Genomic DNA, 14,369 nt, shown 5'->3' with positions numbered 1-14,369 from the left:
TCGAAAAAATTGGAAAAAGACAGATTAGATTTTATTTGATTTATTATCAAGAAATTAAATGTTTATTCTAATAACAGCTTGGTCTCATAGACTAGACGTAACATAGTAAATGTAAATCCGGGACTCTCAAATTAGTATGATATGTTATATTTGGTATGGTAACATAAGACAGATGGTTACTTAAGGCAAAAAGTAGGGTGGTTAGTCAGGGTGGCTGGATGGGCGTATAAAGGGAACGTCTAGCAACCCAAAGGTTGTGTGTTCTGAATCTCATCACGGACAACTTTAGCATTTTAGATCATTAGCAACAACTTACTACTTTTTAGCTACTTTGCAACTACTTAGCATGTTAGCTAACCCTTCCCTTAACCCCTAGCCTAGTTAACATTAGCCACCTAGCTAACGTTAGCCACAACAAATTGGAATTCATAACATATCATACGATTTGCAAATTTGTAACATATTGTATGAATTGCAATCCGTAACATATCATATGAATTGTAATTTGTAACATATCACACAAAATGGTTGAAGGAGTTCCACAAATTAATACATACAATACGAAATATAACATATCATACTAATTGGAGTATCGGATGTGCGTTTACTATGTTACGTCTAAACTTGGGTTCAGGTTGCTAATAAAATGTGCAAAGACAGACAAAAATTAAGACAAAAATGAAAAGCATTGTCACACAATACTTGGTGGTCAAAATGTTCTCATCATGAGTTAGTTGAACATCTTCTGTATCTTTGGCTTGAGAAATTCCAGCATTCCATTGTTCTCAAAGGTTTGAGGCAGGCTGGCCACATCCATGATGGTCTTGTGAGCTTCGTCAAAGAGAGCCTCGCCAAGCTCAATTTTTACCCTGTCTCTCCAGGCACCGAGAGTGGGCCTGTTCTCAAACAAATCCAGACCAGTGCCAACCGGCTGAAAAACATGCACACACAGGAAAACCCATATCATTTCAGGGAAAGTACAGCACAAATCTGCAACCAAAGACATTGGGAGGGACATTTACAACAGTTAGTGAGAGAATCCCTCACACAATAGCTTCAAAATCATGCACAACTCACTCTTCCCTACCCTTTCACATTTTACAAATGTAATGTCACCTGCATGATCTCTACTATTGCCACCAGGTCTGCTAGTGAGATCTTTTCCCCAATGATGAAGGGTCTGTCATCCAGGAACTTCTCCTCAAACACCTTCAGAGACAGTGTCAGGTCCTCCATAGCAGAGTCCATTTTCTCCTTAGGGACGTCTGAACCAGTTATGATGGGAACTATTGCCTGAAAATATGTAAATATTTAAAAAATTTCACTTGTGTCTATACCCATACTTATTCAATATGGTTTAAAGGTAGACTGAGCAAAATGAAGTTGCCACGAACAGCACCGGAGATATTGAAATTAGCAAGTTGCAACACTGTTCACAGTGTGGTAGCCAGGGCACCAAAACAACAAAGAAGTTGAGCCTCGCGCTTCAATGCTCTTAGTTGTTCCGGAAATCGACCCACTATGCTGTTTACTTTATGCACCTGAGTCATGTGATAAAATGTCTATTCACCAATGATGCTAATGATTTCCTTCAGTCATTAACTAAGTTATTACGTAAGAAATGATTTGTGTACAAATGGTTCAATTACCAGCCAAGGTCCACACTTAGAAAAAAAGCTTACAAAAGGGTTCTTGGGCTGTCCTCATATGAGAACCGTTTTTGGTTCTCCTATGGAACAGAACCAAACCTGAAACTTCCGTTCCAAACCTGTGGAACGGAACCAAACCTGAAACCAAAAGGGTTCTACCTGGAACCAAAAATGGTTCTTCAAAGGGTCCTCCTATGAGGACAGTCTAAGAACCCTTTTAGGTTCTAGGTATAACCTTTTTTTCTAAGTGCAGTTCCACTTACAGGACATATTGGATGTTTATATCTTACCCTGAACCAGAACACCTTTGAGCCATGGGCTCGCATGGCTGCGTGTTGCCAAGACAGGTACTCGTTGACCCGGGCTCGCTTTTGCAGGTCTGCTGGGTACCAGTGGTCTGAATCTGAGGTGCCAAATTTTTCAGCCAGGTACTTTAGGATGGCAACACTAAAAATAAGGAGAGATATACAATGAATTGAAGGAACTCCCTAGAAACCTAATTAGAGTCGACCCACTAGGCACCCACTTATTCAACGTCTATTCCACGTTGGTTCAAAGTCATTTCATTGAAATGTTGATTCAACCAGTGGGAAGTGTCTCTGTGTAGATTACTGTAGGCTACTTTACCTCTCTGTAAGAATGAAGTCTCCATCTCTCATGACCGGAACCTTTCTCACCGCACTGATCTTACCAAAGTCTTCCCCATACTGCTGGCCTGAGGAGCAAAACAATTGTGACACTGATTTATCCAATATCACTTTTAAGAAAATATAGTTATTTTGTTGTTATAATGAATTTACACATATAGGATGATGATTATCTTTGTGAAAAAACTTTTCCATATACAGTATGTCTTTCATGTTTCATGACTTCTAATCTAGTTATTGGGTCCAGTTAGATATTACCTTCTGAATAAACAAACAAGGTCATTATGTAACAAGTTCAAAGTTTGCAATTGGTTGTTTTCACCTAGAAGTTTATGGCCTACATATATACATATAAAATCGAACTTTCATTGTCATAATAGGCTAGGCTACTTCCTAACTGTATTTGCAGTAGGCCCATATTTACTAAAATGGTTGGGTGGTTGCTTCAAAATATTTATTTTTTTGATTTACCTCGAATAGAATTTCACTATATTTGAACATATTTTATACACACCAAAACTCTGTTGTGTAGAAGTCGTCAACATAAATACTATATATTCAATATAAACGTTATAAATCACATTCCAAATATCTCGCAGTAGCCTACCTGTAGCCAGATCGACAAACTTGAAATCAAACGGAATGTTTGTTTTCTTTGCAAAAATGAACACAGAGCGACATGGCTGAGAGTGCAGATCAAGATACAATTCCAACGGCATTTTCACAGATGTAGAAGGGATGTTATGTACCGAATCTCTTCCCAGCACCCGCTATCCTTTATGTTGGTATGGAGCCCCTCCCATATAGTCAAATGATTATAAAGGGTTCCGACAGTTCAATGTGGTGTCTGCTTCTGGTTGTCGGGTCAGGCGTTGGCAACATTTTGTAAATGTTTATAAAATTATCCAGACAAAATAACTGAGCCATAAGGCGACTCTGTGCAATGGACCATGCTATGATTCAGTTATTATTTGCATATAGACTGTTTTATTATAATGTCATATAATGAGCAATGTCTCAGACAGTTATTGTTTGCGAGTCTGGATCATTTCATGAACACATTTTTGGGCACTCACTAAGTGCAATTTACATTTTTTTTATTTTACCAAAGTTGATGACCAGTGATACAGCTGAACCAGTAGTGCAGTTGATAACTAGCGTTTCACCACAGTATTGATCATGTTATAAGTAGGTCAAGTCTTTTGTTTACTAAGATAATGGGCCTTTAAGACAGATTTGGGAGGAAGGCATAAGTCCAGAGACTCACCCAGGGACATCACGCACCCCAAAAATTTGAGGTGTCACAAAGTACATGAGTACATGAGGATGGCATTTTGCATTTTATAAAAATCCGAAACAGCTTTTTCCTACAATCTAGAGCCATAATTGTTATGCTTAATTCTATGTAAAAATATATATTTGTATTTATATGTATATTTTTCTGCATAGCTAAGCAATACCACTTGAGCTGTCTGTATTGTTTTTAAATAAACTAAATATGCTTGAAATCTGTGTGAAAGATTGAAAGGAATGTGAGTCTTATTCAGTACATTTAGTTATTGCATGCTTTTCTCAAGTCTACCAACCTTGCCAGCAGGTATGCCAGCTAAGATAGTTAGACAAGCTAACTACTCTAATTTGATAGCCTGAAATGGCTTCTTGGTAGTTAGTTATGAGGTTGGGAGATTAGGAACTTATCTGGGCTAGCTAAAGCCTACTTCAGAAAATTCCTAGATGGCTAGTGGTATTACAGAGAAACAACAACAACAAAACATTATGTGAAATTATTATTATTGGAAATAGGACAAATCTTACGGGGCATGTTCCCCTGTGCCCACTATGGGTATGACAACTCTGCTCTCAGCCCCCGGAGACAAGGGCCTGGTCTAGCAATGGTTTTGGTTAACTGGCAGTCCATTTAAACTCTTTCATCTCCACTTGGAATGCAGTAGACTCCTGTAACATTTAGCAAATGAATAAATGGCCTCAACAGCCTTGGAGAGTACATGCGTGTCCCTGATGACAGCATGTGAATATTGTCATTTTTGTTCAGCAGTGTCTCAGAACACCTGACATAGATAGCCCTGTTGCCCAAGTTGCAGATGTTTTTGTCACTTCCACTCTGCATGCACAGTTCTGTCAAACCAATTCAAATCACATTTTATTTGTCATACCCTTTTAAAAAAATAGAAAAATAATAACACGAGGAATAACTACACAATGAGTAACGATAACGCCGCTATATACACAGGGTACCAGTAGCAAGTCGATGTGCAGCGGTACAAGGTAATTGAGGTAGATATGTACATATAGGTAGGGATAAAGTGACTAGCCAAGAGGATATATGTTAAGCAGTAGCAGCAGTGCATGCGATGAGTCAAAAAGGTTATTGCAAAAGGGGGTCAATGCAGATAGTCAGGTTAGCTATTTGGTTAACTATTTAACTAATTATTTAGCAGTCTTATAGCTTGGGGGTAGAAGCTGTTCAGGGTCCTTTAGGTTCCAGACTTGCTTCGGCTACTGCTTGCCATGCGGTACCAGAGGGAACAGTCTATGACTTGAGTGGTTGGAGTCTTTGACAATTTTTACGGCCTCTAACACCTCTTGGTATAGAGGTCCTGGATGTCAGGGAGCTAGGCACCAGTGGTGTACTGGGCCGTACGCACTAGAGGTCGACCAATTAATCGGAATGGCTGATTAATTAGGGCCTATGTTAAGTTTTCATAACAATCGGAAATCTGTATTTTTGGACACCGATTTGGCCGATTTTTTAAATATTTTTTTTACACCTTTATTTAATCTTTATTTAACTAGGCATGTCAGTTAAGAACACATTCTTAATTTCAATGACGGCCTAGGAATGGTGGGTTAACTGCCTCGTTCAGGAGCAGAACAACAGATTTTTACCTTGTCAAGGTAAAAGGGTGTTTCAATCTTGCAACCTTACAGTTAACTAGTCCAACGCTCTAACCACCTGATTACATTGCACTCCACGAGGAGCCTGCCTGTTACGCGAATGCAGTAGAAGCCAAGGTAAGTTATTAGCTAACATTAAACGTATCTTATAAAAAACAAACAATCAATCAATCATAATCACCAGTTAACTACACATGGTTGATGATATTACTAGTTTATCTAGCGTGTCCTGCGTTGCATATAATCGATGCGGTGCGTATCGTTGCTCCAATGTATACCTAACCATAAACATCAATGCCTTTCTTAAAATCAATACACAGAAGTATATATTTTTAAACCTGCATATTTAGCTAAAAGAAATCCAGGTTAGCAGGCAATATTACCCAGGTAAAATTGTGTCACTTCTCTTGCGTTCATTGCACGCAGAGTCCGTGTATATGCAACAGTTTGGGCCGCCTAATTTGCCAGAATTTTACGTCATTATGACATAACATTGAAGGTTGTGCAATGTAACAGGAATATTTAGACTTAGATAGACCACCCGTTAGATAAATATGGAACAGTTCCGTATTTCACTGAAAGAATAAACATCTTGTTTTCGAGATGATAGTTTCCGGAATCGACCATATTAATGACCTAAGGCTCGTATTTCTGTGTGTTATTATATCATAACTAAGTATATTGTAATGACCTGACTAGATCATAAATGAACAATTGTCCAGACAGCGGCTTGAGTTTGCGAATTGACGGTTTATTAAACCAACTTTACACAGGCTACTGTTTGGGCCGTAGCACACGCCAAATAGATGACAGATAACCCACAAGCCAATCGTGACCTTCTCTTGTGAAGCCCAGACGTAAGAGAGAGAGAACAAAGGCTGAACCTGGTCTTAACTTCCAATGCTCCACCCCCCTGCCCAACCCCCCTCCACGCCACTCCGCCAACCACCAGGATGCCCGGCATCAGAACATTCCAGGCATTCCCGTGATTGGCAGATAGCAGGTTGATTGACATGTCGGACCCCGCGAACACCGGGTACTGGTCAGTACAACACAACCACCTCCTAGCCTAACACATAACACACAGCTGTCTGTGCGGGTCGCTACAATATGATTTGATAGAGCAGTCTGACTGAGCGGTGGTAGGCAGCAGCAGGCTCGTAAGCATTCGTTCAAACAGCACTTTCGTTCAAACAGCACTTTCGTGCATTTTGCCAGCAGCTCTTAGCAAGCACAGCGCTGTTTATGACTTCAAGCCTATCAACTCTCGAGATTAGGCTGGTGTAACCGATGTGAAATGGCTAGCTAGTTAGTGGGGTGCGCGCTAATAGTGTTTCAAACATCACTCGCTCTGAGACTTGGAGTAGTTATTCCCCTTGCTCTGCATGGGTAACGCTGCTTTGAGGGTAGCTGTTGTCGTTGTGTTCCTGGTTCGAGCCCAGGTAGGAGCGAGGAGAGGGACGGAAGCTATACTGTTACACTGGCAATACTAAAGTGCCTATAAGAACATCCAATTGTCAAAGGTTAATGAAATACAAATGGTATAGAGAGAAATAGTCCTGTAATTCCTATAATAACTACAACCTAAAACTTCTTACCTGGGAATATTGAAGACTCATGTTAAAAGGAACCACCAGCTTTCATTTATTCTCATGTTCTGAGCAAGGAACTTAAACGTTAGCTTTCTTACATGGCACATATTGCATTATTCTTTCTTCTCCAACACTTTGTTTTTGCATTATTTAAACCAAATTGAACATTTCATTATTTATTTGAGGCTAAATTGATTTTATTGATGTATTATATCAAGTTAAAATAAGTGTTAATTCAGTATTGTTGTAATTGTCATTATTACAAATAAAATAAAAAAATGTCCGATTAATCGGTATCGGCTTTTTTTGGTCCTCCAATAATCGGTATCAGTGTTGAAAAATCAGAATCGGTCGACCTCTAGTAACGCAATACCCTCTGTAGCGCTTTGCGGGCCCATTCCAAGTCTTTTCAACTTCCTGAGAGCGACGAGGCGTTGTCGTGCCTTCTTGCCGACTGTGTTGGTGTGTGTGAACCATGTTAATCCCTTAGTGATGTGGAAACAGAGGAACTTGAAGCACTCGACCTGCTCCACTACAGCCCCGTCGATGTGGATGGGGGTGTGCTCAGCCCTCGGTTTTCTGTAGTCCACGATCAGCTCCTTTGTCTAGCTGATGTTGAGGGAGAGGTTGTTGTCCTGGCACCACACTGCCAGGTCACTGACCTCCTCCCTATTGGCTGTCTCATCGTCATCAGTGATCAGGTCTACCACTGTTGTGTCTTCAACAAACTTAATGATTGTGTTGGACTTGTGCATGGCCACACAGAAGTGGAAGAACAGGGAGTAAAGGAGGGGACTAAACACGCACCCCTGAGGGTCCCCCGTGTTGATGATCAGTGTGGCGGATGTGTTGTTGCCTACCCTCACCACTTGGGGCGGACCTTCAGGAACTCCAGGATCCAGTTGCAGAGGGTGTCCCAAGTGTTCAGTCCCAGGGTCCTGAGCTCAGTGATGAGCTTGCGGGGTACTATGATGTTAAAGGCTGAGTTGTAGAGTTTCAGGTGTTTTTGTCACTTCCACTTTACGTGCACAGTTTTGCCCAATGTATTATTATTATTTTGTGTAACAATACAGAGGCGGATGCAAGATGCAAGCAACGATGGTTTAATGAATACAGGTTACAGCAGCAACAGGACAGACAGACTGTACTCAGACGGAATCCGACCCAGGGACTAGGGCGCATCCTCCTATGAAAGCGTGCTGAGAAACCCAGGGGAGAGTGTCCGGATGGGTAGGAAGGAGCACAGCAGATAATCCACACAAGGGCGGCGAGAGATGAGCACGGACACACGACACAACCTCAGGGAAGTAACAACGATCTGACAACAAGAAACACTGGTTACAGAACATATAAAGGGAAGATAAGTGATTCCAGCTGGCGCAGACAATCAGGCCGAGATTGGGAACCACGCCCACACAAACACGGGAGAGAGAGAGAGAGAGAGAGAGAGAGAGAGAAAAGGAAAAGGAGGCAGTGGATTCATGAACCGTGACAATACCCCCCCCCCCCCCCCCCCCCTAGGAACGCCTCTTGGCCTTCCCAGGCGAATTTACCTGTCGATTGAAATCATCGATAAGGGAGTGATCCAGAATGTCCCTAGCAGGTACCCAACTTCTCTCCTCCGGGCCGTAACCCTCCCAGTCCACCAGGTACTGGAATCCGCGTCCCCTCCTTCTAGAGTCCAAAATACGATTGACAGAAAAGGTGGGTTCCCCATCAACAAGTCGTGGCGGCGGGGAACCGGGACCGGCGGGTTAATGCGTGCCTGAAACACAGGTTTTATTTTAAACACATGAAAGGTAGGATGAATTCTCCTATACGCCGGAGGAAGCTGGAGCCGGACCGCCACCGGACTAATGATCCTGGTGACTTTGAACGGGCCGATAAATTTGGGGGCAAGCTTGTTCGAAACGGATCGGAGTGGAATGTTCTTAGTAGAAAGCCACACTCTTTGGCCAACGACGTATACCGGAGGCTTCGACCGGTGGCGATCGGCCTTAGCCTTGGTGCGCGCCCCACCCGGAGAAGAGTCTCACGGGCTGTGCTCCATGCGTGACGGCACCTCTGGATGAAAGCGTGAGCGGAGGGAACAGACACCTCGGACTCCGTACTGGGAAAGATAGGTGGCTGGTAACCTAAACTACACTCAAACGGAGAGAGACCCGTGGCTGCCACTGGCAACGAATTGTGAGCGTACTCAACCATAGAGAGTTGTTGACTCCAGGAAGAGGGATTCTTAGAAACCAAACATCGCAACACTCTCTCCAAATCTTGGTTGGCCCTCTCCGCTTGACCGTTGCTCTGGGGATGAAACCCTGAAGACAGGCTGACACTCGCTCCCAGTAACCTACAAAACTCTTGCCAAAACTTGGACACAAATTGGGGCCCCCTGTCAGAAACTACGTCCATCGGCAGACCATGTAAGCGAAAGACGTGATCCACGACAGTTACCGCTGTCTCCTTGGCAGATGGTAATTTAGGCAAGGGAATAAAATGAGCCGCCTTCGAGAACCGGTCCACCACGGTCAAAACAACCGTCTTGCCCTGGGAGGGCGGGAGGGCGGTAACAAAATCTAGCGCGATGTGGGACCAGGGTCTCGAAGGGACCGACAGCGGTTGGAGTAACCCATCTGGGGGTCGATTGGAAGTCTTCCCAGTGGCACAAACCGAGCAAGCCAAGACAAAACTGTGAATGTCACGAGCCATCAGTGGCCACCAAAAGCGTTGCTTAACCAAAAAGCTAGTGCGACTGACTCCTGGATGACACGCTACGTTGGAGCAATGCCCCCACCGAATAACATCGGACCGACACCCCTCCGGCACAAACAACCGATTAGGCGGGCAACCGGGCGGAGGCGTTACCCCTTCTAAGGCCGTTTTGACCCTCGATTCAACCTCCCATGTGAGTGTGGAGACCACTAGGGTCCCGGGTAGGATGCACTCGGGAGTGGATGGGCGTTCGGAATGGTCAAAAATGCGAGAAAGGGAATCGGGTTTGACATTCTTGGAACCCGGGCGATACGAGAGAGAGAAATCAAAACGTCCGAAAAAGAGTGCCCACCGCGCCTGCCTGGAGTTGAGTCGCTTGGCGGTTCTGATATATTGTTGGCAGTGCTAACTTCACTGCCAACAACTCTCTGTTGCCAATGTCGTAGTTGCGTTCCGCAGGTGATAACCGATGGGAAAGGAACGCGCAAGGGTGCATCTTGTCGTCAGAAGAGGAACGTTGGGAAAGTACCGCACCTACCCCCACCTCTGAAGCGTCCACCTCCACCACGAACTGACGCGAGGGATCGGGAGCTATGAGGATGGGAGCCGAAACAAAGCGGCTCTTGAGTTTGACGAATGCAGCCTCGGCTGTATCGGACCACCTGAACGTCACTCTGGGGGAGGTTAAGGCGGTAAGAGGAGCGACTATCTGGCTAAAGTTGCGAACGAAACGCCGGTAGAAATTGGCGAATCCCAGAAACCTCTGTAGGGCCTTACGGGAATCTGGGCTTGGCCAATCCACCACAGCCTTAACCTTGTCAGGATCCATGCGAATACCTTCAGTCGAGACGATGTAACCTAGGAATGGAACGGATTGTGCATGAAAATGCATTTCTCCGCCTTGACAAAAAGTCCATTCTCCAACAACCTCTGAAGCACTCGTCTGACGTGCTGAACGTGTTCCTGGAGAGAAGAAGAAAAAATCAGTATGTCATCCAGGTAAACATATATGAACTGATCAATCATATCTCTCAGCACGTCATTTACGAGTGCCTGGAAAACCGCTGGGGAGTTGGATAGCCCAAAAGGCATGACCAAATATTCGAAGTGCCCTCTGGGGGTGTTAAACGCGGTCTTCCATTCGCCCCCTTATGCGAACCAAATGATATGCATTACGTAAATCCAACTTAGTGAACACGGATGCTCCCTGTAACCTTTCAAAGGCTGAGGACATCAACGGTAAGGGATAGGTATTCTTCACTGTGATGTTATTTAACCCACGGTAATCAATGCAAGGACGCAGAGATCCGTCCTTCTTCTCCACAAAGAAGAACCCCGCCCCCGCTGGAGAAGAGGAAGGACGAATGAATCCAGATGCCAGAGAACCAGAGATGTATCTCTCCATAGCCTCCCTCTCAGGAACAGAGAGTGAATATAACTTGCCTTTAGGCGGAGACTCACCTGGCAATAATTCTATTGCACAGTCATAGGGACGATGCGGAGGAAGAGAAGCAGCACGGGACTTACTGAACACCTCCTTCAGGTCGAGGTATTCAACGGGCACGTTAGACAAATCCACTGCCTCCTCTAGAAACACAGAATCAGACACAGACGAACAAGCAGACACTAAACAGGACTCAAGACATGTGTTACTCCACATGGATATAGAGTTATGACCCCAGTCAACTCTGGGGTTGTGTTGGGTGAGCCAAGGGTGGCCGAGAACTAATGGTGCAAGGGGTGAGTCCATGAGTAGAAATGATAGTGTCTCGGTGTGATTGCCAGAAGTGATGAGTGTGATAGGTTCAGTGGTGTGAGAAATGTTGGGTAGTTCTTGACCATTGAGAGCGTTGACGGATATCTTGTGCGTGAGTGAGGTGATAGGAATCTGGAGTTTGTGAGCGAGCTTGAAGTCCATGAAATTACCCTCTGCTCCTGAGTCCAGTAAGGCTTGGGTGTCGTGCGTGTGGTTGGCCCATCTTAGTCTTCCCGGGAGGAGAGTAGATGATGAGGTCTTCTCTGTGGTGACACCACCCGATAGTAGCCTCGTTCTTACTACCGGGCTTAATCTTTTACCGGGCAGGAGTGGATAAAGTGGCCCGCTCTACCACAGTAGAGACAGAGTCCTTGGGATCTCCGCCTCTCCCTCTCTTCCCGGGAGGGGCGAGCTCTCCCCAGCTGCATGGGTTCGTGAGCGGATGCTGAACTGGCCGTGTTCCCGCCGCTGGCATGCCAGCCCTCCGTGTCGTTATACGGTCTGTTAGGGCATGCTCGGCGGCCAACGCGACTCAGACGAGCGTCGACCCTCAAGGCTAGTTCCACTAGTCCATTTAAACTCCTGGGAAGGTCCAGAACATAAATCTCCTTCTGGATCCGGTCCTCCAGCCCATGCAGGAACATGTCCCACTGCGCCTCCTCGTTCCACTGACACTCTGCGGCCAGAGTGCGGAATTGGATGGAGTATTCCGATACTGAACGGTCTCCTTGGCGAAGGTCAGCGAGTAGTCTGGCCGCCTCCCTACCCGCCACGGCCTGATCGAAGACCCTTCTCATCTCCTCGGAGAGTGTCTGGAAAGAGGTGCAGCATGGGTCCTGGTTCGCCCACACCGCCGTTCCCCAAAGAGCCGCTTTGCCTGATAGCAGTGTGAGTACGAATGCTACCTTAGACTGTTCACGGTTGAAGGTCCGTGGCTGCAACGAGAAATGCATGGAACATCTCGCAAGAAAAGCTCTGCAATAGTCAGGATCACCTGAATAACCCTCTGGTGTCGGTAGCCGTGGCTCTAGCTGGGAATCCGGCTCTGGCGGGGCGGGTTGAACTGCCGGTGTAGGTGGCGCAGCGAGACCCCTCAGATGTTGTAATTGTTGGGTCAGCTGGGATACCTGCGTCGCAATGGCTTGTACTGCCCGACCTGTGCTGGAGATGTTCTCCTCTTGTTGATCCATTCTCGTGATACTGCGGAAATGAATTCGGTCAGACTCGTTGAACTCGCTGCATCCATGGTCTGGTCAGATCGTTCTGTAACAATACAGAGGGGGATGCAAGATGCAAGCAACGATGGTTTAATGAATACAGGTTACAGCAGCAACAGGACAGACAGACTGTACTCAGACGGAATCCGACCCAGGGACTAGGGCGCATCCTCCTATGAAAGCGTGCTGAGAAACCCAGGGGAGAGTGTCCGGATGGGTAGGAAGGAGCACAGCAGATAATCCACACAAGGGCGGCGAGAGATGAGCACGGACACACGACACAACCTCAGGGAAGTAACAACGATCTGACAACAAGAAACACTGGTTACAGAACATATAAAGGGAAGATAAGTGATTCCAGCTGGCGCAGACAATCAGGCCGAGATTGGGAACCACGCCCACACAAACATGGGAGAGAGAGAGAGAGAGAGAGAGAGAGAGAGAGAGAAAAAAGGAAAAGGAGGCAGTGGATTCATGAACCGTGACATTTTGTCATGATAGAGCATCAACTTGTATCTTGCTTGGAAAACAGGAAAAAAATTACTTATGAACAAAAATAGCTTTAAAGAAAATAATTAACTTGTCATGTAGAGCTTTCGTGATATCATTACACATAAAATCACAACCATATTTCATCGTGGTTTGATTTTCCTTAAGTTGCAGTAAGGGATCCAACCAAACTCCCACCTCAGTCCTTTGTTGTGGTAAGTCCCACAGGCGGACAAACCAGGTCACTTTGGGGGAGTGAAAGAGGGACAATGGTTCTCCCATAGGGCCAACTTTCATGACCCTGCTATTTCATGACCCTGCTATGAGACCAGGCTGTTGGGGACAGGTTACACACTAGAGCCCAGGTTCTGGTTTGCATTTAGGATGACATGTGGTCTTTGTTTTAAGAAAGGGGGCGTATCACCTAACCATAACATAACTGAACATGTGAGAATGGGTTTCTCAGGGATGTGATGTAATACATTGGTTGTTGAATTAACAATTCCTTCTAAAGTAATGACTGACCTGGACTGCACAATATTTTCCCATTATTATTTTCAAAATTCTTCAAGCGTTGTCAAATTGGTTGTTGATCAGTGCTAGACAACAATCTTCAAGTCTTGACATAGATTTTCAAGCTGATTTAAGTCAAAACTGTAAATCATCCAGTCAGGAACATTTAGTTCAGCTCTTTGCACCCCATCACTGTGAGGTATTGTTTGTTTTGTGACACACGTCTTTCGGAGCTCTGTTTTTCCCATGATTTACTCCTCCTGTGTATGATAGTTTTTGCCTGCCTCACTAATGACGCCTTTTGTCTATTCCCTGCCTGTACTTTAGCCTATCGGATTTCGTGTTCTCTACCTATTGCCTGATCTCCCGGACTACGTTACTAGCCTTTTCCCTGCCTGTACTGTTGCCTCTTTGGACCCCCTGCCTGCCCCTGGACCCAACTACCTGCCTCCTCCTGTGGTACTTTGCAATAAACACCTGCTGTGTCCTGCGCTTGAAACCAGCTCTCTGTCTCCCCTCGTATTCATTACATAGAGTGGTACTCAGTTATGTGTTGTATTGGATTTGCATCAAACATACCACTTTGTATTCAGGACAAAAATTGAAGTTCTTTGCACATTTTTTTGCAGTATTACTTTAGTGCCTTGTTCCAAACAGGATGCATTTTTTAAAATATTTTGTATTCTGTACAGGCTTCCTTCTTTTCCCTCTGTCAATCAAGTTAGTATTGTGGAGTAAATACAATGTTGATCCATCCTCAGTTTTCTCCTATCACAGCCATTAAACTCTGTAACTATTTCAAAGTCACCATTGGTCTCATGGCGAAATCCATGAGCGGTTTCCTTCCTCTCCGGCAACTGAGTTAGGAAGGACGTCTATCT

General features: G+C 44.9%; 1 protein-coding gene across 1 annotated transcript; it reads right to left on the bottom strand.

The window, feature by feature from the left end:
* Positions 1 to 24: 24 nt before the first annotated feature.
* Positions 25 to 3,085, bottom strand: gstt1a (glutathione S-transferase theta 1a). The gene is made up of 5 exons (XM_029637556.2): positions 2,904 to 3,085; positions 2,277 to 2,364; positions 1,940 to 2,096; positions 1,117 to 1,293; positions 25 to 931 (listed from the first exon to the last, which is right to left on the bottom strand). The coding sequence occupies exons 1-5, from the start codon at positions 3,013 to 3,015 to the stop codon at positions 731 to 733; spliced, it is 735 nt and encodes a 244-aa protein (XP_029493416.1). The 5' UTR covers positions 3,016 to 3,085; the 3' UTR covers positions 25 to 730.
* Positions 3,086 to 14,369: the final 11,284 nt, after the last annotated feature.

This window comes from Oncorhynchus nerka, linkage group LG27, assembly GCF_034236695.1.
Source record: "Oncorhynchus nerka isolate Pitt River linkage group LG27, Oner_Uvic_2.0, whole genome shotgun sequence".
NCBI lineage: Eukaryota > Metazoa > Chordata > Actinopteri > Salmoniformes > Salmonidae > Oncorhynchus > Oncorhynchus nerka.
This window is presented reverse-complemented; position numbering and strand designations above follow the sequence as displayed.